Consider the following 27,753-nt stretch of genomic DNA (forward strand, 5'->3'; position numbering starts at 1 on the left):
GGTTCAATCCTTGGTCGGGGAACTAAGATCCCACATGTCTTGAGGCCAAAAAACCAAAACATAAAACAGAAGCAATATTGTAACAAATTCAAGAAAGACTTTAAAAATGGGAAGAAAAAAGAAAAAAGAAATTTAGCAGTGAGAGTCTGGAAATGAGAGAGCCATCGATGGGCTGGACTAAGCTCTTCACACAGAGCCAGCTGACTGGAAAACTATGTACATGCATGGGGACACCTAGGAGAGCCAAGCTGAAAGCTAAAGCCAACGCTGATTTGAGGACTGGCTGAACCCTGAATGTCCTCCCAGGCTGTGACAACCAAAAATGTCTCCAGACATTTCCAAATGTCCTCTGGTGGGAGTGGGGAAGCAATACTGATACCAGTTGAAAACTACTGCTCTAGAGCAACATTTCAGAAAATAACAATTTCAAAATTTTTTTAGAAATCAGGAGAGAAATTTAAATGGTATGCTAAAAAATTTTTAACACAAAAGATGGCAGGAAATGAGGAACAGAAAAAAAAATGACATAAGACCTAAAGAAAATAAAAGAAAAATGTTTGATACAAATCCAATGACATTGATAATTATATTACTGTAAATGGACTAAACTTTCCAATCAAAGGTAGAAATTGTGAGACTGGATACAAAAGCAAGACCCAATTATATGCAGTCTATAAGAGACATACTTTAGATCCAAAGACACAAACAGAATGAAAGTAAAAAGATCAAAAAAGTATACCATGCAAATAGTAATTGTTAGAGAGCTTGAATGGCTATATTAATCAACGTTGAGAATAGAAATATTACTAGAGACAAATAGAGACATTTTACAACATCATTACATCTGAAAAGTATAAATTTTATAATGTATATGCACCTAACAACAGAACCCCAAAACAACATGAAGCAAAATGAACAGAATTGAAAGGGAAAATAGACAACTCAACAATTATAGTTGAAGATTCCAATGTTTTTCTCTTGAGTATTTTATTTTAAAGATTCTTTTTTAATGTGAACCATTTTTAAAGTCTTTATTGAATTTGTTACAATATTGTTTCTTTTTTTTAAGATTTATTATTTATTTATTTTTGGCTGTGCTGGGTCTTAGTTGCAGCATGCGGGATCTTCATTGAGGCATGTGGGATCTTTGGTTGGGGCATGCAGGCTTCTCTCTAGTAGTGGCATGCGGGTTTTCTCTCTCTTGCTGTGGTACGCGGGTTCCAGAGCTCATGGGCTCTGTAGTTTGTGGCAACGAGGGCTCTCTAGTTGAGGTGCGAGAGCTCAGTAGTTGTGGCGCACGTGGGCTTAGTTGCCCCACGGCATGCGGGATCTTAGTTCCCTAACCAGGGATCAAACATGTTGTCCCCTGCATTGGAAGGTGGATTCTTTACCACTGGACCACCAGGGAAGTCCCTATTGCTTCTGTTTTATGTCTTTGGTTTTTTGGGGATGAGGCATGTGGTATCTCAGCTCCCAGACAAGGGATCAAACCCGCACCCTTGCACTGGAAGGCGAAATCTTAACCTCTTGACCGCCAGGGAAGTCTCTCTCTCGAGTACTGATAAAACAATTAGGCAGAAAATTGGTAAGATAAGGAGATTTGAACAACATTATCAATCAACTTGGTCTAACTGATAGTTATAACACTTTACTCAACAACAACAGAATACACTTTCTTCACAAGCACACATTAAACATTGTCTAGAATAAATAATATTCTAGGCCACAAAACAAGTCTCAATAAAATTTAAAAGACAGAAATCATACAAAGATTGTTTTACAACCACAGAGGAATTAAATTAGAATTTAACAGCAAGAAGAAATTTTAGCAGCCACTATGGAGAACAGTATGGAGGTTCCTTAAAAAACTGAAAATCGAGTTGCTGTATGATTCACCAACCCTACTCCTGGGAACATATCCAGAAAAGATGAAAATTGTAATTCAAAAAGATACATGCACCCCAATGTTCATAGCAGCACTGTTTACAATAGCTAAGACATGGAAGCAACCAAAATGTCCATTGACAGATGAATGGATAAAGAAGATGTGGTATATATATATATATATATATATATATATATATATATATATATATGTAAATAACATCTATATATGTCTGTATGTATATATATATATGTATATATATATATATACATATATATATATATGATGGAATATTACTCAGCCATAAAAAAGAATGAAATTATGTCATTTGCAGCAACATGGATGGACCTAGAGATTATCATACTAAGGGAACTAAGACAGACAGAGAAAGACAAATATCATATGATTTCACTTATATGTGAAATCTCAAAAAAAGATACAAATGACCTTACCTATAAAACAGAAATAGACTCACAGACATAGAAAACAAATTTATGGTTACCAAAGGGAAAAGGAGGAGGGATAAATTAGGAGTTTGGGATTAACAGATATACACTACTGTATATAAAATAGAAACAACAGGACCTACTGTATAGCACAGGGAACTATATACAGTATCTTGTAATAACCTATAAAGGAAAAGAATCTGAAAAACTATATATATGTGTATATATATACACACACACATATTTATCTATATAGATATCTATCTGAATCACTTTGCTATACACCTGAAACTAACACAACATTGTAAATCAACTATACTTCAATTAAAAAAAGTTTTTGAAAGCCCCCTCCCTTGCAGATATTAGGAAATTAAACAAATCATGTCTAAATAGTCCTTGGTTAAAAGAAAAAAATCACATGGGAAATTAGAAAATATTTTGAACTGAATGAAAATGAAAAAAAATTTATGGGATGCAGCTAAAGCTGTGCTAAAAGGAGTTTTATAGCTTTCTATGGGCTCAATATCATTAATCACCAGGGAAATGCATATTAAAACTGTAGTGGGATATCACTGGTATGGCTATAATCCAAAAGACTGACAATGCTAAGTGCTGGTGAGGGATGGAGGAAATGGAGCTCTCACATGTTGCTGGTGGGAGTGTAAAATGGTACAGTCTTTGGAAAACAGTTTGACAGTTTCTTTTTTTTTTTTTTCATTAATTAATTAATTTATTTATGGCTGGGTCTTTGTTTCTGTGCGAGGGCTTTCTCTAGTTGCGGCGAGCGGGGGCCACTCTTCATCGCGGTGCGCAGGCCTCTCCCTGTTGCGGCCTCTCTTGTTGCGGAGCCCAAGCTCCAGACGCGCAGGCTCAGTAATTGTGGCTCACGGGCCTAGTTGCTCCGCGGCATTTGGGATCTTCCCAGACCAGGGCTCGAACCCGTGTCCCCTGCATTGGCAGGCAGATTCTCAACCACTGTGCCACCAGGGAAGCCTGTTTCTTAAAATATTAAACATACCGTATGATCCAGCAGTTCCATTCCCAGATACCTACTCAAGAGAAATGAAAACATATGTTCATATAAAGGCTAGTTGAATTTCACAGTCACATTATTTATATTAGCCAAAAACTGGAAGCAATTCAAATGTCCATCACTGGTAAATGGATTAAAAAATGTGGTATGTCCATATTATAGAATACAATTCAGCAATAAAAAAGAAGAAACTATTGAGATAAGCAGCAACATGGATAAGCCCCCAAACATTATTCTAAATAAAGGAAGCCAACACAAAATACTACATATTGTATGATTCTATTTATATAAAATTTCTAAAAAAGGTAAATCTATAGAAACAGAAAGCAGATCAGTGGTTGCCTAGAGGAACCTGGAGTGGAAGTAGGAATTGACTTCAAACAGGCACAAGAGAACAGTTTGGATGAAGAAAATTTTTTATTACTAGACTGTATGATACTTGCACAAATTGTATAAATTTAGTAAACAATTCTCAAACAGTACACTTAACATCAAATTCAATAAGTGAATTTGAGGTATGTAAATTATACCACAACAAAACTGTTAAAAAAAAAAGGTAAGGCTCTCTAACTGCAAAGGAATCAAAGACCAAAACTGTTTGATCATAAGAAATGTCTCTGTACTCATCTCAAATCTCTGCTGTTAAGAGAGCCCAGGTATGTTAGGAAAGGAGAATTCCTAGGGTCTGAAAGTCCAATCCAAAGAAATCTCAAATTCCAACCATTTGATCCATAGATTTAGAAATGCAATTATTAAAACTTTCTATCACCAAAGACTATAAAGGAAGAAACTGTTGCTAAAGATGTCACAGAAGAATTGACTTATTCTGTGTGGCAGAGACTGCCAGCTGTCCCACAATATATATTCTCCCCTTCATCCATAATAATGGAATTTTTAGGTGAATGCATGGCTGCTCAGAGTGAGGACTACAGTTTCAGTCTGTCTTGCAGCTAGGTGTGACAATGTGACTAAGTTCTGGCCAATACATGTGAGCACAAGCCAGATGTGCTATGCCCTTAAAGGGCAGACGCCTGTCCTTCCTTTCCCCATTCCTGCTGGCTGGAGCCACCTTGGACTGTAGGATGGCAGAGCAAAAAGACAAAGGAGTCTGAACCCCTGACAGATTAATAGAGAGGAGATACTGTATCCTTCCAGGTTTTTCCATGAGGAAGAAAGAAACATCTGTCTTGTGTAATCCACAGTTAATTTTGGTGTCTGTGACATGCAGCTGAAACCACATCCTACAATAAGAATATGATCTCTTTTATACAATCCAGAGGCTATAGAGTGTGGGCAGTTATTTCCAAATGTATCCATTAACCATTCAGAAAGGAACGAAGGATGGGAAGGACAGAGGGAGGAAGGAAGGAAAGGTGAGGGAAGGGTGAAGGGAGGAAGGGAAAGAGAGACAGAGGCAGAGGCAGACATTTCTATCCAGCCCTGATATGGAGCGTTTTCCTGCTGAGTAAACAAGGGGACCAGTATATACCTAGGGAGAATGGTTGTGATTCTTAAACCTCTCTTTCTTCATGTAAAGGAGAACAAAAGCCAAATGAGAAATGCCAGGAACTACTGAAGCCATTCTGTCATGGAAAGGGAGGCTCTTCCAGGCTTCTGGTTCCAGATCTGAGCTCAGAGCTCATGAAAATCTCCCATGATGAGGCTGTGGACTAAAACAGGACAGGACACTGGAGAGTCAAAGGGTGACCCGATGAGGCTGCCTGGGCAGGAGACGAGGAAGAAATTTTCTTCAAGATAAAATTGCAAAAGGCAGGAAATTATTTTGAAATTATTATGCCCCAAACTATGCCAGTGCTGGAGGAGGAAGGGCATAAACATAGATGGGAGACAGATATTGTTGTGAGTGGCCTCTGGGATTCAGACAAATTCTTGCCTTGTGAAAACGCAGTGAAAGAGGGAAGGAGGGTTCGGAAACTGGAAGAGAAGGAACCAGCCTCTTCCACAGGCTTGCAAGAGGGGGCATCTGCAGGAACCAAACAGACAGAAAAACACTTTTCCCCAGGAACAAGGATCTAGCAGAATATATCAAAATTCTAAGACCTCAAACTAAGCCACCAAAAAGTATAATAAATTGAAGATGAAGAAGAAACTGATCAAATATGCCCTTTCTAAATGCTGCCACTAGTAAACTAAGAAATCTCTATTCTTGCTTGAGCAGATGGCTGGAAGGATATGCAACTGCTTCAAGAGTAGATTCTGTAGAAGACAGTCACTGCCTCCAAGAATTTGAAGAGTGTCAGACTTGGAGAGACCCACAACCCTGATTAACTTGAAATGCTGCCTTTTTCATCTATTAAAAAATGTACACATACATATTAATTGTAGAAATGATACCTAGGAATAAATTTAACCAAGGAAGTGAAAGACCTGTACTCTAGAAACTAAAAGACATTGAGGCAAGAAATAGAAGATGACACAAATAAATGGAAAGATACACCATGCTCATGGATTGGAAGAATCAGTATTGTTAAAAAAACAAAAACGAAAACAAAAAAACAAGGCAATCTACAGATTCAATATAATCCCTATCAAAACACCAAAGGCATTTTTCACAGAACTAGAACAAATAATCCTAAAATTTGTATGGAACCACAAAATACCCTGAACAACCAAAGTAATCGAGAAAGAAGAACAAAGCTGGAGACATCACACTTCCTGATTTCAACCTATAATACAAATTTACAGTAATCAAAAGAGTATGGTACTGGCATAAAAACAGACACATAGATCAATGGAACAGAATGGAGAGCCCGGAAATAAATCCATGCTCATATAGTCAATTAATCTACGACAAAGGAGGCAAAAATATACAATGGGGAAAAGACAGTCTCTTCAATAAGTGGTGTTGGGAAAACTGGACAGCCACATGTAAAAGAATGAAACTAGACTGCTTTCTTACATCATATGCAAAAATAAACTCAAAATGGATTAAATGGAAGATGCCATCATCTTAGAGACCCACCCAACACCAGCTCCCATTGATTAATCAAGGGAAGGGCCTCTGACCCAAACTAGGCTTATGATAGAGCCCTCAACCCCTGATTACAATTAACTGATTCAGGGATTGTCATCTGATCCAAGTACTTTTTTTTTAACTTAGCTCCATGATGATGAAGCTATGAGATGTGAGGTTCGGAAATGTCAAAGGCCATGTGTCACTGTGAAGAGGAAACCAGTCTCAGAGAGAAGCTAAGGTGTGGACAGGAGCCAACACCTGCACTTATACACTCTTTCCTACTGAAAGTTTCCAGCCCCTCTTTCCTACTCTAAGATACCAACTCAGCAACCCACTCCTCTCTCTCCTTCCTTTCACCCACTATCGTATCATTGCCATCAGTACACAAACATGATGCTATTTCTCCCGTCTTCAAAATGAATGGAGTCTCTTGACTCTGCTTCCCTTCCAGCAACTGCCCCATTTCTCTGTTTCTTATTAGAGCAAAACTCCTTGGAGGAGCTCCCTGTACTCATGGTCTCCAATTCTTATCCTACCCTTCACAGAAATGACTTTCTGAGATAGATAACCAAGAGGGAGCAGGCCATGGAATGGAGATCACCTGATGATGAGAAGAGCCAAAACATGGGACCTGGTCTGGGCAGGACCCACCCTGGGAAGAGTGGAGGCTGTTCCATGAGGCTTTGCATGAGCCCACCAAGGTTGTGGGGATGGACATAAAGAAGGCAGAAAAGGCAAGTGGAAGTGAGGGATTGCGCCAGGACCAACCTCATAATCGGCGGTGGTGCCAATGGGTCATTTGGGGAGAATTTGTCCTCCCAAATAGCATATAATCACGTAGCATTTACTGTGGACTATGCACTATTCTATGTGCTGTACACATATTTTTTTTTGCATGTCTTTTTTTTTGAATTTTTGAATTTTATTTTATTTATTTTTTTTATACAGCAGGTATTTTTTTTAAACAATCCAATTTATTTATTTATTTATTTATTTATATTTATTTATTTATTTATTTTTGGCTGTGCTGGGTCTTTGTTTCTGTGCGAGGGCTTTCTCTAGTTGCGGCAACCGGGGGCCACTCTTCATCGCGGTGCGCGGGCCTCACTATCGCGGCCTCTCTTGTTGCGGAGCACAGGCTCCAGACGCGCAAGCTAAGTGGTTGTGGCTCACGGGCCTAGTTGCTTCGCGGCACGTGGGATCTTCCCAGACCAGGGCTCGAACCCGTGTCCCCTGCATTGGCAGGCAGATTCTCAACCACTGCACCACCAGGGAAGCCCTACAGCAGGTTCTTATTAGTCTATTTTATACATATTAGTGTATATATGTCAATCCCAATCTCCCAATTCATCCCACATATTACACATATTAACACATTTAATCGTTGCTACAACCCTATGCAATAGATACTATTATTATCCCCATTTTTGCATATGAGGAAAATGAGGCACAGAGGGATTAAGTAATTTGCCCAAGGTCATACAGCTAGTAAGAGGCAGATGAGGATTTGAACCCAGGAAATCTGATTCCACATCTATGATTTTTAACCACTATTTGAAGGGAAATAAAAGGCTTGCCGTGCAAAAAGCAGCAAGTGTCCAGGTACCTGAATCCACCCAAATCGCCTCTCTCAGGTCCCTCCTATAAAATATCTGGAGCCAGGACCACTGGGGTGTCCATGACTATGCAGTCATCACAAAAAAACTGTCGCCCTGGAATCTACAGGTGGTTCATATAAGCTCAGGTCAAGTTGTTTCTTTCTTTTGAAATGTTTTCTACCTCATTCCCTTCCTCTCTGTCTTTTGGAAACTTATTCCCTCTCCTTGCTTTCCCAGGTATTTACTCCTGTAGCCCCTTGTCAACAGTTTCCTTCCTCTTCTAGTTCTCGATAGGAATCTGCTGGATGCTGCCAGCAGACAGAAGTCCAAAGTCCAAGAAATTAGGGGGATTCAGGATGAACAAGGGAAATTTGGGAGAGAGTAGGAGAAGAACCCCCTCTCTCCATAAATTGCTAAGTCTCCCCAGTTGCACAGAAGACAGGGCACTGATTCTCTAGCTTGGCCTGTGACTTCCCAGCTCCATCATCTGGCTCCATCTCACCTTTACAAAGTTTTTTATATACATTACCTCATGTATGCTTTACCAGAACCCCTTGAGGGGAGATATTATTATTCCCACTTTACTGGGAAAGACATTGAATCACTGAGGGGTTAGATGACTTACCTAAGGTCACTCAGAGTGGAGAATTTTATCGCAGTTATCCAGACTTCAACTCCCATGTCTCACTGCACCAGCATGTGCAGGAACTAAGAGCAAAGACCTCTGCTATGGGTCTTGCTTTTCCACACTAAAAGTATTCAAATGATCTGGGGTGAAATCAAAGTTCTTTAAACAGGACATGGCGTAATGTATATATAAGAACTTTGTAAAATTGTGAAGTGCTATACAAACATTATTTGTTATTAAATAGTTTGTACTTATATGAAGCATGTTTATATACCTACAGCTACATGCCATGGAGTGTGACTAAGTAGAATCAGCTGCTGTCTTGAATACAGATGATTGTTCTTTTCTGTCAAAGTAAATAATTAAGAGCTCATTTTATAACTTGATAGTATCTCTCCCTTATTTAATAGACTGGTGTCATCTCATGGGGCCACTACTTGGAATAAGAGGACATTCAGATTAAGAGAAATATACCTAAGTCATACCTCTGTCCCCCACACACTCCTTTACTCAGTGGGTGGATACAGCAATGTTGTCTTGGTGACATCCAGGGTGTCCCCAGCCTGTCTGATGTTTGGTTCCTCAGCTGCTGGACCCGCTTCCCCATCAGACATGCAGCCAGCACCCTCAAGCCTCACAGGTCCAGCTGCCTGGCCAGCAGTTTCCCAAAGCCTGAGTCACGTGTCACAATTAAGTCGTAGTTGTCTTGGAGTTGGCTCACCCCTCACTGGTCTTCCCAGATAACAGTGCAGAAGATGGAAGAACCCGCTGGGGGGAGTTTTCCTCCTCCTTCAGTAGAAGGAGCAATTCAGATCTCTCCTTTCCTGGCAACCTTGGAAGAGTTGGCATTCTCTCCTTACCTACAAAGCCCTCTGAAACGTCTCCTAAGTGGAGTCTCAATTCTGCCTTTGAAAATTGTTTACTTGCAGTTCATATTCATTTCCTGGTTGAAACTTGTCCCTGACTATTAGATAAACACACACAATTAAAAAAAACCCTCACTCCTCCTGTTCCAAATTCCAAAAGGAACATTTTGTTATTGTTTCAAGTTTGGCATTAAAATTCTCTGTATCTTTTTGTTTTGGTCCAGATGTAGTATTTACACTGCTGTTGCTCAAGAATATCTCAAATAGTCTGGTCAGGCAATAGTTCAGTGACCAGCAAGCCCCGATTACTCTGGATGGTGCACTGTCCTCCCACCTCCCATCATTTCTGAGTTGAGGTTGATAGGAGATCAGACAGCTGAGGCTCAGGGGAAAGGCAGGCATGCCCCACAGGAGAAAAGGAGGCCATGGAGGACAGAGGCTCCCCTCCTTTCATGGGGAAAGAGCTGGAAGAGAGGCCCATGCAAGTCTGGTTAGAAGAGGTTCAGAAGGTTCATGGAAACAGAAGCAAGCCACATCACAGCTGCTGGCCAGAAAACCCTGCTACAAATGTGTGTGTACGGAGATGCTCCCCAGGGTGAAATTAAGCACATGCCCAAAGAGTAGGATTCAGAAATAGAAGGACCTGCTCTGCCAGTTACTTTTAAGGTATGTAATTACCCTCTCTGAGTCTCAGTTTCTTCCTCATTAAAACTGAATAATAATATCCTTCTTTCAAGGTTGTTGTGAATATTAAAGTGCTTAGAACAGTGCCTGGTATGCAGTAAGCACTATGTAAGTGTTTGCTGTTGTAGTGTGTGGTGAACCGCAGGGACTGGAATCCTCTCTGCCATTTATTATCTATGTAATTTTTTTCTAAAATTAATTAATTAATTTCTGGCTGTGTTGGGTCTTCGTTGCTGTGCGCAGGTTTTCTTTTTAGTTGCAGCAAGCAGGGGTGGCTAGTGGGGGCTACTCTTCGTTGCGGTGCGTGGGCTTCTCATTGCGGTGGCTTCTCTTGTTGCGGAGCACAGGCTTTAGGTGCACGGGCTTCAGTAGTTGTGGCTCGCGGGCTCTAGAACGCAGTCTCAGTAGTTGTGGTGCTCGGGCTTAGGTGCTCTGCGGCATGTGGGATCTTCCCGGACCAGGGCTCGAACCCGTGTCCCCTGCATTGGCAGGCGGATTCTTAACCACTGTGCCACCAGGGAAACCCCATCAACTATGTAATCTTGTACAAATCTCTTAACTTTCTGAGCCTTGGTTTCCTCCTTTATAAAATAGGGATAAAACCACAGGGCTTGTTGCAGGGATTAAATAAAAATTAAATGGATAATATATGGAAAACACAGTGCTTGGGACAGAGTAAATGTCCAATAAATGCTAATTATTATTATTTCTATGATTTTGTTGTTACATTTTTTTCATCATCTCTAGTCTTGCTCCTCTTGTACCCCTCCAGTCCAGTTCATTTCAACTCATTCCTCAATGGCAGCAAAATTATCTTCTTTAAAAGTAAGTAGCCTCAAAAAGAATCTATAGTGACAGCAAGCATGTCAGTGGTTATCTGGAGCCAGGGCAGAGGAGAGGGAGGATGAACTGCAAAGGGGCACCAGCGAAATTTCTAGGATGAGAGAAATGTTCTATCTATTGACTAATGGTGGATGCACAGGAATATTCATATGTCAAAACTCATCAAACTTTACAACTTAAAGGATGCATTTTGTTATATATAAATTTTGCCTCAATAACAATGGTTGTTTCAAAAGGTAAGCAGCCTCCCTGGTCTTCTATTAATTACATTACTATATTTTCTCTTTTCCATGACATTTATCAGTATATAAAATTATTTCATTCATTTCTTTATATGTCTATTCCCCAACTCCTCCCCCCATCAGAATAGAAACTCTTTGAGGGCAAGGGCTCTGTCTGTCTTGTCCACCACTATAACTCTGGCATTTAGAACTATGCCCAGAACACAGTAAGAGCACAGTAAATTCTTCTTGAATTTATTCAGACTAACTGATTAAAATCCTTCAATGGTTCTACCACCAAATTATACACTGATTTCATCCATTCTCATCATCCTCACTCCACTACTTTAACCTAGGGTAAGAATAATTTCTTGCTTGGATTATGCAATGGTCTCCCTGGAGGGTGTCCTTGCTTCTACCACTGCCCCCTCATTTCAGTCTCCAAAGAGCCCTTACAGTGATCTTTAAAAAATTTAAATCAGATCACGTTACTCCTCTGCTTTAAAAAAAAATGTGGAAATAATTTGATTAAGAGGCTGAATAAGTGAATAAGAAAAGGAAAGTCAATTTAAAACTCTAGGAAAATACAAAAGCTATATAAGAAAAATTGTGATCCTAATATAAAATAAACTAAAATGTAAAATTGGAGCACTTATAAATTTCAGTCCACAAATTCAAAACTACCTCAACTATTAATGATGGGGTGGGGGAATAGCCCTCAGAGCAAAAAACTAAGTCTTCTATCTGCATAGGTTACCTCTTAAATGTCTGTTGTGCCAGGACTTCCCTGGTGGCGCAGTGGTTAAGAATCTGCCTGCCAATTCAGGGACACTGGTTTGAGCCCTGGTCTGGGAAGATCCCACATGCCGCGGAGCAACTAAGCCCGTGAGCCACAACTACTGAGCCCACGTGCCTAGAGCCCGTGCTCTGCAACAAGAGAAGCCACTGCAATGAGAAGCCCGCGCACTGCAATGAAGAGTAGCCCCTGCTTGCTGCAACTAGAGAAAGATCGCACGCAGCAACGAAGACCCAACGCAACCAAAATAAATAAATGAATAAAAGAATTTTTAAAAAAAAGGTTGTTGTTCCAGTCTACATGACTTTTTTTTTTTTTTTTTTTTTTAATATAAGTAAGCAGAGTGCCTTTTTTTTTTTTTTTTTTGGCTGCGTTGAGTCTTCATTGTTGCGTGCGGGCTTTCTCTAGTTGTGGCGAGCAGGGGCTACTCTTGGTTGTGGTGTGAGTGCTTCTCATTGCGGTGGCTTCTCTTGTTAGACAGCATGGGCTCTAGGTGCGCGGGCTTCAGTAGTTGTGGCACACAGGCTCAGTAGTTGTGGCTCGTGGTCTAGAGCGCAGGCTCAGTAGTTGTAGCGCACGGGCTTAGTTGCTCCACGGCGTGTGGGATCTTCCCGGACCAGGGATCGAACCCATGTCCTCTGCATTGGCAGATGGATTCTTAACCACTGCGCCACCAGGGAAGTCCCTACATGCCCTTTATATCTGGTGAATCTCTACTGCCTTCCTGCCATGGTGGGACACATGTGTCTTCTGTGAGGTCACCCAGAGTCTCATGTGCCTAAACACACAGTGCAGCTGGGACTCTCTTGAGTCTTGCCACTTCCCCAACATACTACCAAAAAGTGAACCCTGGTCTTCCCTCATCAGAATTCACCAGAGTGAATCTCCTAGTCTTAGGGGAAAGGCCCTGCTTCTCTGAGACATTGTATAAACCCACAAGACACATTCCCTTTTGCTTCTTTCCCTAAATCCTATAATTTCTCTAAAGATATTAAGGTTGGGGGAAACTAAATCTCGAGAAAGTACAAGAAATGTATTTATTCTATTCCATTAGATATCTCACCCTAGGTAAAGAAGTACCAAATTGGCTCCCTACTTGAGTGGGGAAGAGGGAAATAAGAAACCAAGGAGCAATGAAAATGTATAAATTAATATCTCAAAATATTACCTAGCTATAGGTAGTATGGCTACTCCCCCTAGTAAATTTTTGTGTCTTCAACAAAGAAAATTTATTTTTGACCTAGATTTAACCTTCTCAATAGCATGGAGTCTGAGGTTTGAATTTTCCAGGGCAATAGGCACTGTGACTGTCTCCCCAACATTCCCAATCTGTCTCGTGATTAAACAATTCGTGGCAATTTACCCCCTTGTCAGTGACTGGTCCACAGATGGACAAACCTAAGCCATCCAGATCTCATTTGGGTCAATGTGATTTTTTTTTTAAATATAAATTTATTTATTTATTTATTTTTGGCTGCGTTCGGTCTTCGTTGCCATGTGCAGGCTTTCTCTAGTTGCGGCGAGTGGGGGCTACTCTTCATTAGGGTGCACGGGCTTCCAATTGAGGTGGCTTCTCTTGTTGTGGAGCACAGGCTCTAGGTGTATGGGCTTCAGTAGTTGTGGTACGAGGGCTCAGTAGTTGTGGCTCACGGGCTCTAGAGCACAGGCTCTGCAGTTTTGGTGCACGGGCTTAGTTGCTCCGTGGCATGTCCCAGACCAGGGCTTGAACCTCTGTCCCTTGCACTGGCAGGAGGATTCTTAACCACTCTGCCACCAGGGAAGTCCCTGGGTCAATGAGATTTAAGAAAAACCTCGGTGAGGGCTCTGGGAAAGAAACTTCCTAAATCTTTAGCGTCATGGAAAGACAGGCTCTTTCTTTTCTTATAAGTTGTGAATGAGGAAGCACAGAGTTCCCATTGCCACTGGCAGTCATGCCACAACAATAAAGGCAATTGGATTTAGGGTAAAGACTAAACTGTGGATGCCAGAGAAAAGAAGCAGAAAGATGATGCAGTTATCATTTAGCTATGGGGACCTGCCCTAACTCTTTCTTTGTTGTTTAAACCAATGTGAGTGGACTTTTCTGTTACTTGCTGCTCAATGCACCCTACCTGATACAGAGAATTTGGTGCCAGGAATAGACGTGATGCAAACAACAGACTTAGTGGGTTGTATGGTGGCCCTCCAAAAAATACGTCCACACCCTAATCCCTAGAACCTGTGAATGTTACCTTCCTTGGAAAAGGGGTCTTCGGCAGATGTGATTAAGTTACATTTAATTATTTTCAAGTTCAGCTGGATGTTGAAGAGACACCAACTAAAGACATTTTAATTTTAAAAATTCACATTTGACCTTTATTACGTGATCACTCATCAAGATCAAAAGTCTTTTCAATAGAACTTCATATGGCTCAGAAGTTTAAGGCTTTTTAAAGAATAATAATTTCATTTCATGACTTCTTTGACAACGTTACTAATTTCGGGAATTTATTCTCCTGTAACTAAAATCCTAGTCTGGGAATCTAAACACCTGAGCTCTGTCAAGTCTATGACGCTAGGGGACCTCCTGTAAGTCACTTCCTACTCTGAGCGTTAGTTACACCTATGGAACTATCAGCAGTTTCCAAGTGCCCAGATGCATCAGAATCATCTAGGTCCTTTTTACAAATACAGATTTCTGGGCCCCACCCAAGCCTAATGAATCAGATTTTCTAACACCAAGGCCCAGGAATCTGTATTGTAATTAACCAGGTGATTATGATATACAGCCAAGTTGGGGAACTACTGAATTAGATAACCTCTAGTGTTCCTCGTAACTCCAAAAATTTGATTTTCTGATTTCTGTTTCTTCTATCGCTATCCTGTCTCTGCTACTAGATATTGTGCTAAAATACAAAAACAAAACCACAAAATAAAGAGTGAAAAACCAAGACCATGATTTAATCATATTTGTATGCTTCCAGCACCTACACAGTGCCTCGTCTATAGTAGGCACTCAGTAAATATTTGAAGAATTAATCAATGGTGATTAAACAAATGAATGTTACTTCATGTGAGTCCCAATCACCTATGGATACAGAAATCCATAAAAGAGAGAGAAAATACTATGATAAACTTTTGCGTGATATAATCTTGCACTCCCTGTTTGTCCTACTACATACTTCAAATAATGGTTTATGTGAATAAGGTTAATGCATATTTAGAGACACAAGAGGAAAGTGGTTGAGTTCTCCTGTGGGCTACATTATCCCACAAAATTTCCCAGTGGTGGTGATAACTGAGTGAGGCTCATGATTCAGCAGGAACTAGTTTTCCTCTCCTTGACTCCTCCAGGTCAAGAAAAAGCCATATCCTGATTGCGTGACAGATGTTCTTGGGGCCAGGCTGCAGGTCTTTGAACCTGTAAAGGCCACCTCAGGTTTCTGTGAGGCCCCAGTGAGTGGGAAGAGGCATTCACTTTCTGTTAGAAGTTATCCATAAATTCACCAGCAGCAGGTAGGGTGTCAGCCAAGCAAGGTGTCCCCAGAACATCTGATACCCCCCTCATGTGACCCTACAGTGCCTTCTCCCGCCCCCCTCCTCCACACTCCACTGACCACCCCTTAGGCTTCCCCAGCTCAGACACTGTCTGCTGGCCTTGGAAGGTACCGCCTCAGGATGAAATCTGTCACAGGGGTGGGAAACTTAGCCAAGGGGAGGTAGAGGAGTTTGACATCCAGGCCAGGGTGGTAGCGGATGCGGGGGTTCCGGGAAACAATAGCATGCTCCATGCTGTTGGTGACTTGGCTGATCCTTGGCTCTGCCAGCTGCATTGTGTTCTTTAACTTGTCAGTATCTGTTTGAGGGTACAAGAGGGGGGAAAATCAAAGGTCCTATTATTCTTCATTAAAGATAGTTTCTTCTGAATTCCATCCAAGCTCCTTTTTCACCAGACCACTGATCTAACATCTCAGGCAGATCTCACAAGCTCCAGGTTGCCCCTTAAACAAACACCCTATAAATAATCTTATTTCTCTTCCCGAATTCAATAGTTGTGAATTGAATTCCTACTATTGCATTAGACTAGCAACGAGAAGAACTGTGCCCAGTTCTGCCACTTATTAGTTGTGTGACTTTGAGCTTAAATTATCATCATCTGTAAAATGGGGATAATAATACCTGCCCTAGAGAATAATAAAGATGAATAATAGCAGGGTAGACAGTGGAGGAAAGAGGATAGAAAACAGTTGAATATATGTGCACAGAAAAATTGGAAGGAAATAAGGAAAAATACTGTCTGTCTGGTGAAATTCCTAGTCGCTAGAGGGTTTTTTTTTTTCCTCCTGTGGACTTCCTAGAGTTTCCAAATTTTCTACAAAAGCATGCAGGGAAAAGATGTTATTAAAAAATAGTAACACTGCCTTTGCTTTGGTCATAAGGTCATTATGGGGCTCAGATGAGCTAAGGCACAGACCGGTACCTTGTAAGGCTCTAGCACATGTGAGGGGCTGTTCTGTCAGCCTGGTACACACGGGTGTGGAGATGGGTCCAAGTCTGCTGTAGCTTACAACACAGGAGACAAGCCACACGATACGCTTCAGGGGCCCTGATGTGCACCCTCACCCCAGGACTCTGGGAAGGGGGCAGCTCAGAGGGACTCATACTTCACTGAGCGCCCCAAAGACTCAGGAGGAAGTGGTGCCTGAGAGTCAGACTTCGTGATAAGGGATTAGAGCTTGAAAACAGAGAGGGAGCAAAAGATAGCCTGACTTTAGGGATGGTCCAGGAAGGCAGAGAAGTCACCCCTTCTGTGCAGGACACTGGTGGGCAGTTGATGAGGGCAGAACAGTGTCATTCAAGTATGCTTTACCCCCCTCTCCGACTCCGAGGAACTCCCTTTCTGTTTCTTAAAGAGAAAACTACTGCAGTGAAAAGAGGCAAACTACGTTTTGGGGGTCCCAAAAAGAGCCACACTGACTTAAAGCCAGATTGTCTATAGAGCAATAATGTCTTAGGAATCCGACACTCTGTGCTCCGTCCTTGGGTCTTGACACAGAGTCCACCACCAGCAGGTTCCAGGCGGGGAGGCGAGTGTCAAAGGACTCATTCATGAAGCTCGGGGTTACGGCTCCCTCAGAGGCAGGGAAGGTTGTGTGGGCTGATGGGATGAGATGGCTTTGGAACTAGGCTCTGAAAGATGGGAGGACCCACACAGGCAGCGGGGTGGGAGAAGCTGCCTGAGACTCTGAAATAGTCTAAGGCACATCCTTTCCATGTTCTCTCAAATATTTATTGCGCCCCTGCTTTGTGCTGGGCACCCAGCTAGACATGGATTGAGGGAGAGAGGGGTACCCTTTAGCCCCTGTCAGTCTCCTGGACAGTGAGGAAGAACCCGGGCTTTGCATTTGGGCATCCAGGAAACGTTTGTGCTATTGTGAGAATTTAGCAAAATAAAGTCTATAAAATAGCAGGCACTAGGCTCTGGCACTCAGTATGGACCCAACGGTCCTAGTCCCTCCCTAGGAAGAAAGGGGACTAAAAGGGGAATTTTTGGTGGCTTCCCTGGCAGGGTTGAGATAAAGAAAGAAACTTGGCAGGTGGCTGTGTTGCTGCGAAGTATGCTAACAAGCCAGGCTGTGCTCTGTGAGGACCAGAGCACTGTGTCCTGTTCGCATGCTTATCCCAGTGACTCTGTGTGCTGCTTCCTCGGGAATGTGCCTAGGTTAGGTTGCTATTAACTAGCCATTTCCAGTATGGTTCTATTTTGGGGATAGCTAAAAATCACTCCAAGATACCTGGCCTGTTCCCGGATTCACAAGCCAGGGGCCTGTTTGATTGGTCATAACAGCTTGCTGGAGTTCGTGTCCAGTGGTGCTTGTGACCACTCCTAAGTATTTCTTCAGTCTGTCTCCACAGCACTCACCCCCCGCCAAACACTACCCCACATACATACATACTTCCCACAATGACCAAGACCTTTCACTTCATGCCTTTGTCAGTCCTTCACTGGGTTTCTGAGGCGGCCTCCCAGCTGGTCTCACGTCTCCACCCTCATCCTTCCCACGGCACACAAATCTGATCAGGTCATTTCAGAGCCATTTAATAAAAGGCTCTCCAAAGCCCTTCAGGATGAGAGCCACACTTCTTCGTTTTTCTTTTCTTTTTTTTTTTTTTTTTAGAGCAACACTTCTTATTGGAGCCATCAAAGTCTTCTACTATCTGACTCGTAATGTCTCCCAGCTTCATCCCCACCCCCACCCCTTTACACTTTACATTCAGGCCAGACTAGTCATAACAAGGATGGCTAAGATTGTTGAGCCCTTATTATATGGCTGAGCTGAGTACTTTACAGTCTTGTTTAATTCTCCTAACAACCCACGAGAGAGGAATTATTATCCTTTATCGTGGAGAGACTGAAGTTTAGAGAGCCGTGTAACATGGTTAGAGGGACTACTGTCGTCTATACCTTGCATCCACACCACCTTCGAAAGCACGCGAGTGCTATATGCCAGGTCTCCAAACTGTTGCGCATGCTCTTCCCTCTGTGAAACATTTGCCATCTTTTTCCCTTTTGGTGAGCTCCTATTTATTCTTCAGAACTCAGTAGGACACCAATGGGCACCTCTGTGACGGCTTCTGTGACAGCAGAATTAAGTCCCTGTACTGTTGCTTTGTTTTGTATGCATGTCCATTGTTGCACAATTTGTGTGGCATTATACTTGCTTTCAGACCTCCCCTTCTAGATTCCTAGAGATTTTGTCTCATCTGTGTATCCCAGTGAACACTAGTAAAACTGAAGTAAAAATTAGAGTATGATCACTCGGAAAATTTTTTATCTAAAAGTAGTCAAATGCCTGCGTAAAAATTTTCCTCTGAAATCATGGAGAGAACTACAGACGAATCAGCCTATAGTATTTTATAACCCAACCCTTACTTTTCTTCTGAAGAACGTCAGCTTTTCAACAGTGGTTTTCAGAGGAAGTTCGCCTTTCTACACATTCTTTTATGGACCTCACTGAAGACTCTACAGCTTCTGCCTGCATCGAGCTACTTAGAAAACGCCTTTGTGAGGTTTCCAGATGCTGGCTGAATCTGTGTTTCACCCCAGCCTCATAGTGACCCCATCAATAATTTGGATCATTCTTTGCTAACTGAGAGTTTTAGGGGAAACTCACAGGGAATATATATTATCCTCCCCCCAACCCCCAAACAGCTATTCCCCTTGTTTATAGCAACAGCTACAGATTTCTCTCTGGGAATCCATGCCTCTTCCATTCTGAGTCCTTTGGTCTAGGTAGAGTGCATGACCCAGCCTGAGCCAATCAGAGCTTCACATTTCCCTGGGTACAGTGATGGGCTCAGGGTTGAGTACATCCTGCAATTCCCTCTGTTCCTGCAATCATTGGCCCACCAAGTCAGAGTAAATCTTAGACCGTTTGGGGGAGCTACTGGAAAGGGCTATCCTGGGAGGAGATGAGGAGATGCTGCAGCCATGTGACCACCCCAAAGGGGAGAGAGCTGTAAGCCTGAAGCCAGTACAGAAGAAGCAGAGCCAAGAAATAGGGTGATTTGAAATGAAAATAGAGCTTTCCTCAGCTAGTGAAGGGTTTACCATGGCTGGATTGTAAAGGACAAGTGTCAGCTGAGTGAGCACAAGACAAAGGGCACTCACATGGATTAACACAGCTGGTGTATTAGCTCTAATTCTATTGAGTTATTTAGCATTTGAAACATCCAGCCCTCTGTTCAAATATTTATTGCAATTCCTGGTTACTTTAAGACCTCTAACAGGCCTGAATAAATCTATAAGTACTGAAAAAAAAAAAAAAAAGAAATAGGGTGAAAGCAGGTCCTAAGAACATCATTTGCGGACTGGATCATGCAGTGCCTGAAGCCCATATCCTTATACTTTTTAGTAATAAGCATCAAGAAATTCCTTTTCTGCTTAAATGATTTGGGTTGGATTTTCTGTCACTTGTAACTGAGAAAGCCCTAACTGATCCTCAGGACTTTTTTTTCTCCTCACAGAATTCTTATATGTCCAGAACTGAAAGATTACTTTCCCCAAGGAATACTTCTCCAAATACTTCTCCCTGACTTTTCCCTAAATCAATGAATGAATAATGCCTCCACCCATCAGGTTTCTTGAACTAAACCTAGCACTTGTCCTGGTTGGCTTTCTCTCCCTCCCAGTACCAGGAGGCCTAATACACACCGGGCATCTATCAACTTCTTTCCATCTCCTCCACTTCTCTGTAGCCCAAACCACCGACATGTCTAGCCTGGAATACTGCAGCAACGACAGCAGTCTTTCCCAATCACAAATCAGATCACATCCTTAATCCTCAGTGTGCTTTGATGCTCTAATTTATCCTGGGTACCCCCTGTTCCACTGCACTGCTCCCTACCCTCTGGTATCTTTAAAGTTCCTCTAAAGAGTTTCCTGCCTCAGGGCCTTCTTGAAAAAACTTTCTTGCCTATCCACTTTCCAACAATGCCTAACTTATTCTTCCCCAAAGTCAACTCAGAGAAGCTCTGCCTACACCATAATCTAAACTGGGGCCCCACTCCCAACCCTATTCTTTTTTTCATGGCCTTGTGTTTCTCCCCATGGTAATTATCCACATTTGTCACTAAATGTGTGTGTTGTTATTAAGATCTTTCTCCTCCACTGGGCCTTAAGCTGCAGGCAGCCAGCTGTGTGCCCTGCTGCTTTGTCCACTCTCACTCCCGGCCCTACCCAGTGCCTGGCATGTGGTAGGCTCTCAATAAAATGTGTATTAAGTGAATAAATGGCTGTTATGGTTTTTAAGTTATGGTGTCTTGGCTTTTTACTCTGTGGATGTATGAGGTCCAGGAGAGCATGTCACTAAAATAACCACCCCTCCCCCCAAGACAGTTAGATACCTGCCATTAATTTGATTGAGTGATTATATTTAGCCCATTCAGAGTTTCTGGGTATATGTTTAAAGTTCACCACTTTGGATTTTGGATGATTGCTAGTTAAGAATATCTCTTTGCAACACAAGAACTTACAGCTTGCTGGTACCAGTGTAATAGAGAAAAGGAGGCCATGCTCTTTTTCTCTATTACACTGGTAAATAGATAAAAACAAACTTTTAAATCAAATTGTTCCTACCAGGAAGCAGATAATATTCTAAGCACTTTTTATATATTAACTCATTTAATTTTTATAACCCATTACAGATGAGAAAACTGAGTAACTGGCCCAAGGCAAGCAGGAGACATGAAATTTACACTCAGGCAGCCTAGTTTCAGAGTCTAAGAGCTTAACCACAACAGGAAAGTGCCTCTCAGGGATGTTCATGGAAGTCAAGTAAAAGAGAGGGAAAAAAATCTGGGTTAGGGAAATATATGACTAGGCCACTGAGGCCCAAATGGAGCAGGACGGGGCTGAGAGCCGGCTGCTTCACTCTGGACCAAGGGAACCTCCTGAGCCAGCAAAATGCCAGCCCCACCTTTCTGTCCCACACAAGGGCAGCTCCAAGGGTGGCCCTGAGGGGCTGTTCCCCCTCCAGGCACTTGGAGGGGAGAAATGGAGAGAAGCAGGAAATCTTGTGGATGATCCTCTCCTGAAACCAACTGGCTTGGCTTTGGGATTAGATGCTCTGAGTGAATGTGGGGCCTCCTGGTCCTCAGAGTAGGCCTCTCTCTCCTACCGCGAGGTACTCCACCAGGTCTTTTGGCCAATCCCTCCTCCGCTGCACCCGCAGGCCACCCCTCCTCTTGTTCCCCAATGGTTGGGGCTCCGTGCATCCCTCAAACTGGAAGAATTCCCCAAACTGTGAGTTTGGGACAGTATAGTAAACAGCTGTGATGTCCCTCCTCTACTCTCCAGAAACACCTGAGATTCACAGGAGACCCTTAGGCCAGGGAGAAAGAGAGCTCCCAGAGCCCCTTCCTTTTAAACATTCGTGTGATTTTCCTCTTTACTGATTTGACAAGCACTTAGTGCATGCGAGATACTTCACAGATATTAATCCTCACAGCAGCCCTGTGAGGTAGGCACTATCATTAACTCCATTTTATAGATGAGAAGACTGAGGCTTAAGGCGACTAGGTAACATTCTCAAAGTCTCCTAACCCGTAAGTGGCAGAGCCAGGCTTCAAACCCAGGCAGTCTGGCTCAAGTAGCTGTGCTCTTAATAACTTCTCTGTACTCATGGCAGTGCATTTTCACCTGATTCACCTGCATACGGGTGTTTGGGGGGAAGGCAGGTGCCAGGGGTGGGTGGGCAGCAACTCTCCTAACACCCCCATCTCCCCGCAGCTATGGTTTTGTCACTCCCCCAGCAGTTCTCAAATCCCAGCTCTGCCACCTGCTGTGTGGCCTTGGGCTCATAACCCGTCTGAGCCTCCATCCCATCATCTGTAAAATGAAAGTGGGTCAGTGACCCCCAAGACCTCTCTATCTCTCTCAGAGATCCCTTCCTCTCCTGGGGAACTCACAGGTATGGAAGTACTCCTCTCCATAGCTCTCGCGGGTCTCCTGAGGCAGCCGCTCCCACAGCTTGCACATGCTCTTCTCAATGCCCTCCATGTTCTTCTCGCCCAGAATGGATGTCCGGTAGTTCCCCGGCTCAATGATGCTGACTTTCACCCCGAAGTAGTGGAGCTCACGCCTAGGAAAGAAGAGCTGGACTCAGTCTGGGACTCCACGATGACAAAGGATCATCAGGGAAAGTCACCTCTGACACCTCTAGAGGAGCTGATCTCCAGAGATCAGGAACCTGGAGGTGTGCCCCCCACCCCTGCACCAGGCCCAGCACTGCTTTCATGCAAATAAGCCCTTTCCCAAGTCTGTCTCTGGACAATTCACATTAGGCCAGCCTAGCTGGGAGGAATCTAGACCAAAGCCTTGCTCCGACCAGGTCCCTCCCACTCAGCCCCACCCCCAACGCCTAGGTGGCAGAGGAGTGAAGGGGTCTACGCAAGGCTTGCATCCTTCTCGGAGGGTTGCCCACAGCACATCTGCCCCCAGACCTCTCCGTCTGTTTGGGGGACTCTCCCTCCTACTCCCACAGGCCCAAGCAGCATGTTGCTTATTCTGAGACAGCTCAAGGGAAGGCTGCTCATCACCACCCCACCTCTTCTCATCCCTCTTCTCTGGGTCCCTGAGGAAGGCCCCTATAGGTCTAGCCTTCCTCCTGCTACTGTTTTAACATCTTCCCTCCAGATCTTGCCTGCCCACAGGGTGCCCCCACCCAGCCCTCTCTTCCTGAGGTGAAACCCCCAGAACTCCTACTCTGAATGGTTTGGCACCTGGGCCCAGTCACCTGATGCTGTCAGAGAAGGCCTCGACGCCAAACTTGGAGACGCAGTAGCCGCCACCAATGATAGCCACACAGCCACCAGAGCTGGACATGTTGACAACCCTGCCCCGGGCTTTCTTGACCATGGGCAGCATATGGAGAGTCACTTCGATCAGTCCCACCAGGTTCACGTTGATCACCTTCACAAAGTCTTCCTTGGTCAGCCATTCATTGGGACCACTGGGCAGGCCTACACCAGCGTTGTTCACCAGGGCCCAGAGGCCTGGGGGCGCAGTGGAGGGAGGGAGAACCAGACTAAAATCAGCAGTGTCGCTGGAAAAGCACCAGGGCCCACGGCCCCCAGCTCAGGGCTGCTGAGGATGGTTGAGCATGTCACAAGGCACAAGACAGCCAGTCTGGCAGCGTTGGGTGGGGAGTTATGACAGCCCAAAGGAACATGGGCCTTTTCCTAATGGGTTTTCCCTACAGGGGCAGTTTTTCTGATTCACACAGTCTGCCAGCTAGCTGGACACTGTACCAGCTACAATCCAGGCTTTAGCTAATAGCATCTAAGCTATTGGCTCTGGGAAAAGAGATCTCATTTTCATACCAGTGAATTAATGTTTCAATTCCTTCCCCTATCAGGCTTCCCCCTCTCTGTTCACCTGAGTGTAAGAAACCAACTCCATTTCACACATTACCAAAATTACTCTGTTCATTCATTCATTCATTCATTCATCCATTCACACATTCATTCATTTCATGCATCTGTCAGTTACAGAGGAAGGTGCTAGAGACATTAAATGAACAAAACATGGTCTTATTCCTCAATGATCTCAGAAACCAGAGAAGAAATAAATAAGACTTATAAACAAATACAGAAGACATTTAAATAAAATAATTTTGGAAAAATGTGAAAAGGGCTCCCTTTGAGATATTTAAATTGAGTTGGTATAAATGGAGAGAAATATTGCTAGGTATTGTCATTCAGCTCTGCAGGGGCCAGGCTTGAAGAGCCTCAAGTTCTAGTCCTGGTTCTACCTCCAGCCTTGGACAAGTCACTTCCTTTCCCTGGGCCTCAGGTTCACTGTTGACTGGATTAGGACAGTTGTTTCCAGCCTGTGGTTTGCAGTCCTAAGAGCTTTCAGTCTGAACCCCAGAACCTGATAAGGAAGGGAGATGCAGGACAACCTCAATTTTCATTTGTCTTACATATTGAGTTTCCAAGTAAAATTCCACTTGGGGGAGGGGCTTGGGGTTCCTTCCCTTTCCCTCCCCTTATCTCACTACCCCACCTTGGCCTCTGTAGCCTCAAGATACTCTTCCACACACACATGGGCAGGTCTGGATGTAAACACCAATCATGGTTCACCCCTTCCCCTAGGCCTGGGGTCCCCACACAAGCTGTGTCCCCATCCTATCTTCCTGCCTTCCTCCAAGTAGAGACCCCAGGAGACCAACTGGCTGGCAGGACTCAGATCCTTCCAAGCTAAGGGAGACTCCTGTCTTACAGTGGAAGAAATGAGCTCCTGAGACCCAAAGACTGTAAAACCCAAGTGGTCTCTGCCTGTGGAGAAGGGACACACACTCGCTGCTACCTCTGATCATCCCTGGTAAATAGCTCTGCCTGCTGGCAAACCAGGACAACCTTAATTTTTTTTTTTTTTTTTGCAAAGAGAGCTAGAGAACTTTCAAAACAGTGTGAACAGCTTTAGGGCCATGCCAACTTGTCATGGTCCAGAGACTCTGAGGGGCAAAAAGAAAGCATGCAAGTATCCCTTCCTCCCATTCTCCAGTGCTTCTTAGACCAAAGATGTTGCCCAAAGGCCCCCCCCAGAGATGTCCCCATACTAATCCCTGGAACCTGTGAATATGGTGGATTACGTGGGTAAGAGGAATTAAGGTAGCAGATGAAATTTAAATTGCTTAACTGACCTTAAAATGGGGAAATTATGGTAGATTAGCTTGGCGAGCCCAATATAATCACAAAGGTCCTTCTAAGTGGAGAGGGAGCCAGAAGACAGAGAACCAGAGAGATGGCAGCATTGAAAAGGACTCAGCCCAACCTTGCTGGCCTTGAAGATGAAGAAGGTCATGAGCCAAGGAATGCAGGTAGACTTTAGAAGCTGGAAAAGGCAATGAAATGCAATCTTCCCTAGAGCTCTGTTAACACTTTGATTTTAGTCCAGTGAGACCCATTTTGGACTTCTGACTTCCAGAACTACAAGATAATAAATTTGTGCTCTTTTAAGCCCCTGAGTTTGTGTGCATTTATTACAGCAGCAATAGGAAACTAATATACCCAGTGAGTCATTAACACAAGCGGTTCAAAGCTGAATGTAGGGCACTGGGCGGAGGCAGCCTGTTGAAGAAAGAAACTGACTCTTGCTGAATTATTCATAACTTAGTTCATTTGACAAATATTTATTGAGCACCTTACTAGATGCCAGACACTGTTCTAAGCACTAAGGATATATAATAAATAAAAGGAAAAAACACCTCCCCCACTAGAAGCTTTATTCTAGCAGGAGAAATAGAAAATAAATAAGAAAGATAAGTAAGATATATTGAATATTGGATAGTGGTAAATGCCAAAGAGGAAAATAAAGCAAGAGTTATTGTCTGCCCCTCCTGGGCCCCAGAGCTCTCCTGCCCTGACTCGTGTGCACAGACCCCAGGTTAGTTCCCTCAGGAGTCAGGACTTCCCCCAGGTTGCTGCTTCTACAACTGAGCCATTCCTACACCCACATCTTGCGTGTGGGAAGATCCCTGGGTGGGCCCCCGTCAGTCCTAGTCCATCCCTAGCCCACAGTCTCCTTTCCCAATAAGAGCAGCCACCCTGACATAGGCACTTACCCTTAGGTCAACCCGGTATCCATCATGATATGAGGAAGAGGAGAGATCTCGCTCCCCACCCTGCAGTCTAGCCTGACACAGTCAAGGAGAACAAACGTCCCCACTCGGGGAGTCCAACCTTATGTTCACTCTCTCCTCCCCCTAGCCTGATCCCGACAAGAAACGTGCTCACATTTTTATAGGAGCTGATAGTTAGGACTACCAAAGTCCCAGTGAGGCAACTCCATCTTTAAACGTTCAGACAGATGGAACGCATATTCCCTCCCTGACCTGCTAGTGCAATCTCCCCCAAACCCTGCCAACCCTCTGAGTTTCTGGGAAAGAAAACTTCCTTGGGAAATCACCTCTTCATGTGGACAGTCCAAACCCTGCAACAGGTCCAATCCCACTGAGCTACAGACCCGGCCCCTTTCTCTACATCACCTCTCCCACCCCATCTGAACAACAGGGTCCCCGATAACTGTCAGATACCTGTGGGAGAAAGAGAGAAAAAGAAGGATAAACTGAGAAAGCCAAAGAATGCAATTCATCCCACCTTGCTCGCCCACTTGGTCCCTCACCCACTGGGCTGCTGCTTTGATGCTCTCAGTCTTGGTGACATCCAATAGGGTGGTCTGCAGCTGGTAGGAGGTATCCTGCTGAAGCTTCTGGGCCCCCTCCTCAGTGAAGCAAGCAGCCAGCACCCGCATGCCCCGATCAACCAGCTGCATGGCCAGGAGGTTCCCAAATCCCGAGTCACAGCCCGTGATGAAGACGTACTTGTCCGAGAGGTTGCGGACCAGATTACAGTTCTTGAACCAGCGGTACATAAAGGAGAGGTCCGTGATAGCTGCCATAGCAGAGGGGAGAGGTGATGGCCAAGAAGAATCGGGCTCAGGAGATAGCAGGAGAGGCTGGTCCTCTGAGCCCCAGTCTGCTGGAGCCTGTTGAGAAGAGCTCTCCTCCCTTCTGCTGTCGGCGACAGATGCACAGCCCCTGGGTGAGCCACTCTATAACTTATATAGGTGGATGCATCACCACGCCAATTTGCCTAGATGCAAGAAATTCAAGTCCAACCTGAAGCTTTGTCACTTCAGACAGCCCTGGTGGTTCCCTCTCTCTCTCCCCCAGCCCTAATGGGTGAAGATGCCAAGGATGGGAAAAACCACAGTGGTGATGTTAGTGCTGAGAAGTGGCTCACCTGGGTGGTCTGAGCAGAGGAAAGAAGGAAGGAGGACTCAGCCCAGAGGACCCTCCTGGAAAATCCCCCACTTCCAGCCCAGGGATCAAAATCATTTGTCATGAATGCGGGCATGTGAAGAAATGTAACTGTTATTTTCGGTGGAAAAATTAAGACAAATTCACTAATGCAAAACATACAAAATTTGTTTTGTGCCCTCCAAACCCCAAGAGAAATGAATTCCAGGTTATCACCTCTTTGGAATTCTCTGTCCTTAGGTGAGTCTCCATTATGAGAGATGATGAGAAATAAAGGGTCTGCCCCAGGGTGGATGTGCCTCCATTGTCCTGAGGTCAGAGGCAGCAGGTCCCCTCTTAAGGGAAACTGGTTATGTGAGGCCCCAACTCCCAGAAAGCAGAAACCTCTGAGGGGCTCAGGGCCTGGGTCCTGGGGAGGTGATGCTCAGGTCACCAATGAGGAGTCCCCACTGCCCTCCAAGCAGGCCCAGC

General features: G+C 43.9%; 1 protein-coding gene across 1 annotated transcript; it reads right to left on the minus strand.

Moving 5' to 3' along the window:
- Window positions 1–15,594: 15,594 nt before the first annotated feature.
- SDR9C7 (short chain dehydrogenase/reductase family 9C member 7) lies at window positions 15,595–26,921 on the minus strand. The gene is made up of 4 exons (XM_059934655.1): window positions 26,621–26,921; window positions 23,254–23,512; window positions 22,427–22,599; window positions 15,595–15,812 (listed from the first exon to the last, which is right to left on the minus strand). Exons 1-4 carry the CDS (start codon window positions 26,919–26,921, stop codon window positions 15,595–15,597), a joined length of 951 nt encoding a protein of 316 aa, XP_059790638.1.
- Window positions 26,922–27,753: the final 832 nt, after the last annotated feature.

Source organism: Balaenoptera ricei, chromosome 10 (assembly GCF_028023285.1).
Source record: "Balaenoptera ricei isolate mBalRic1 chromosome 10, mBalRic1.hap2, whole genome shotgun sequence".
Taxonomy (NCBI): domain Eukaryota; kingdom Metazoa; phylum Chordata; class Mammalia; order Artiodactyla; family Balaenopteridae; genus Balaenoptera; species Balaenoptera ricei.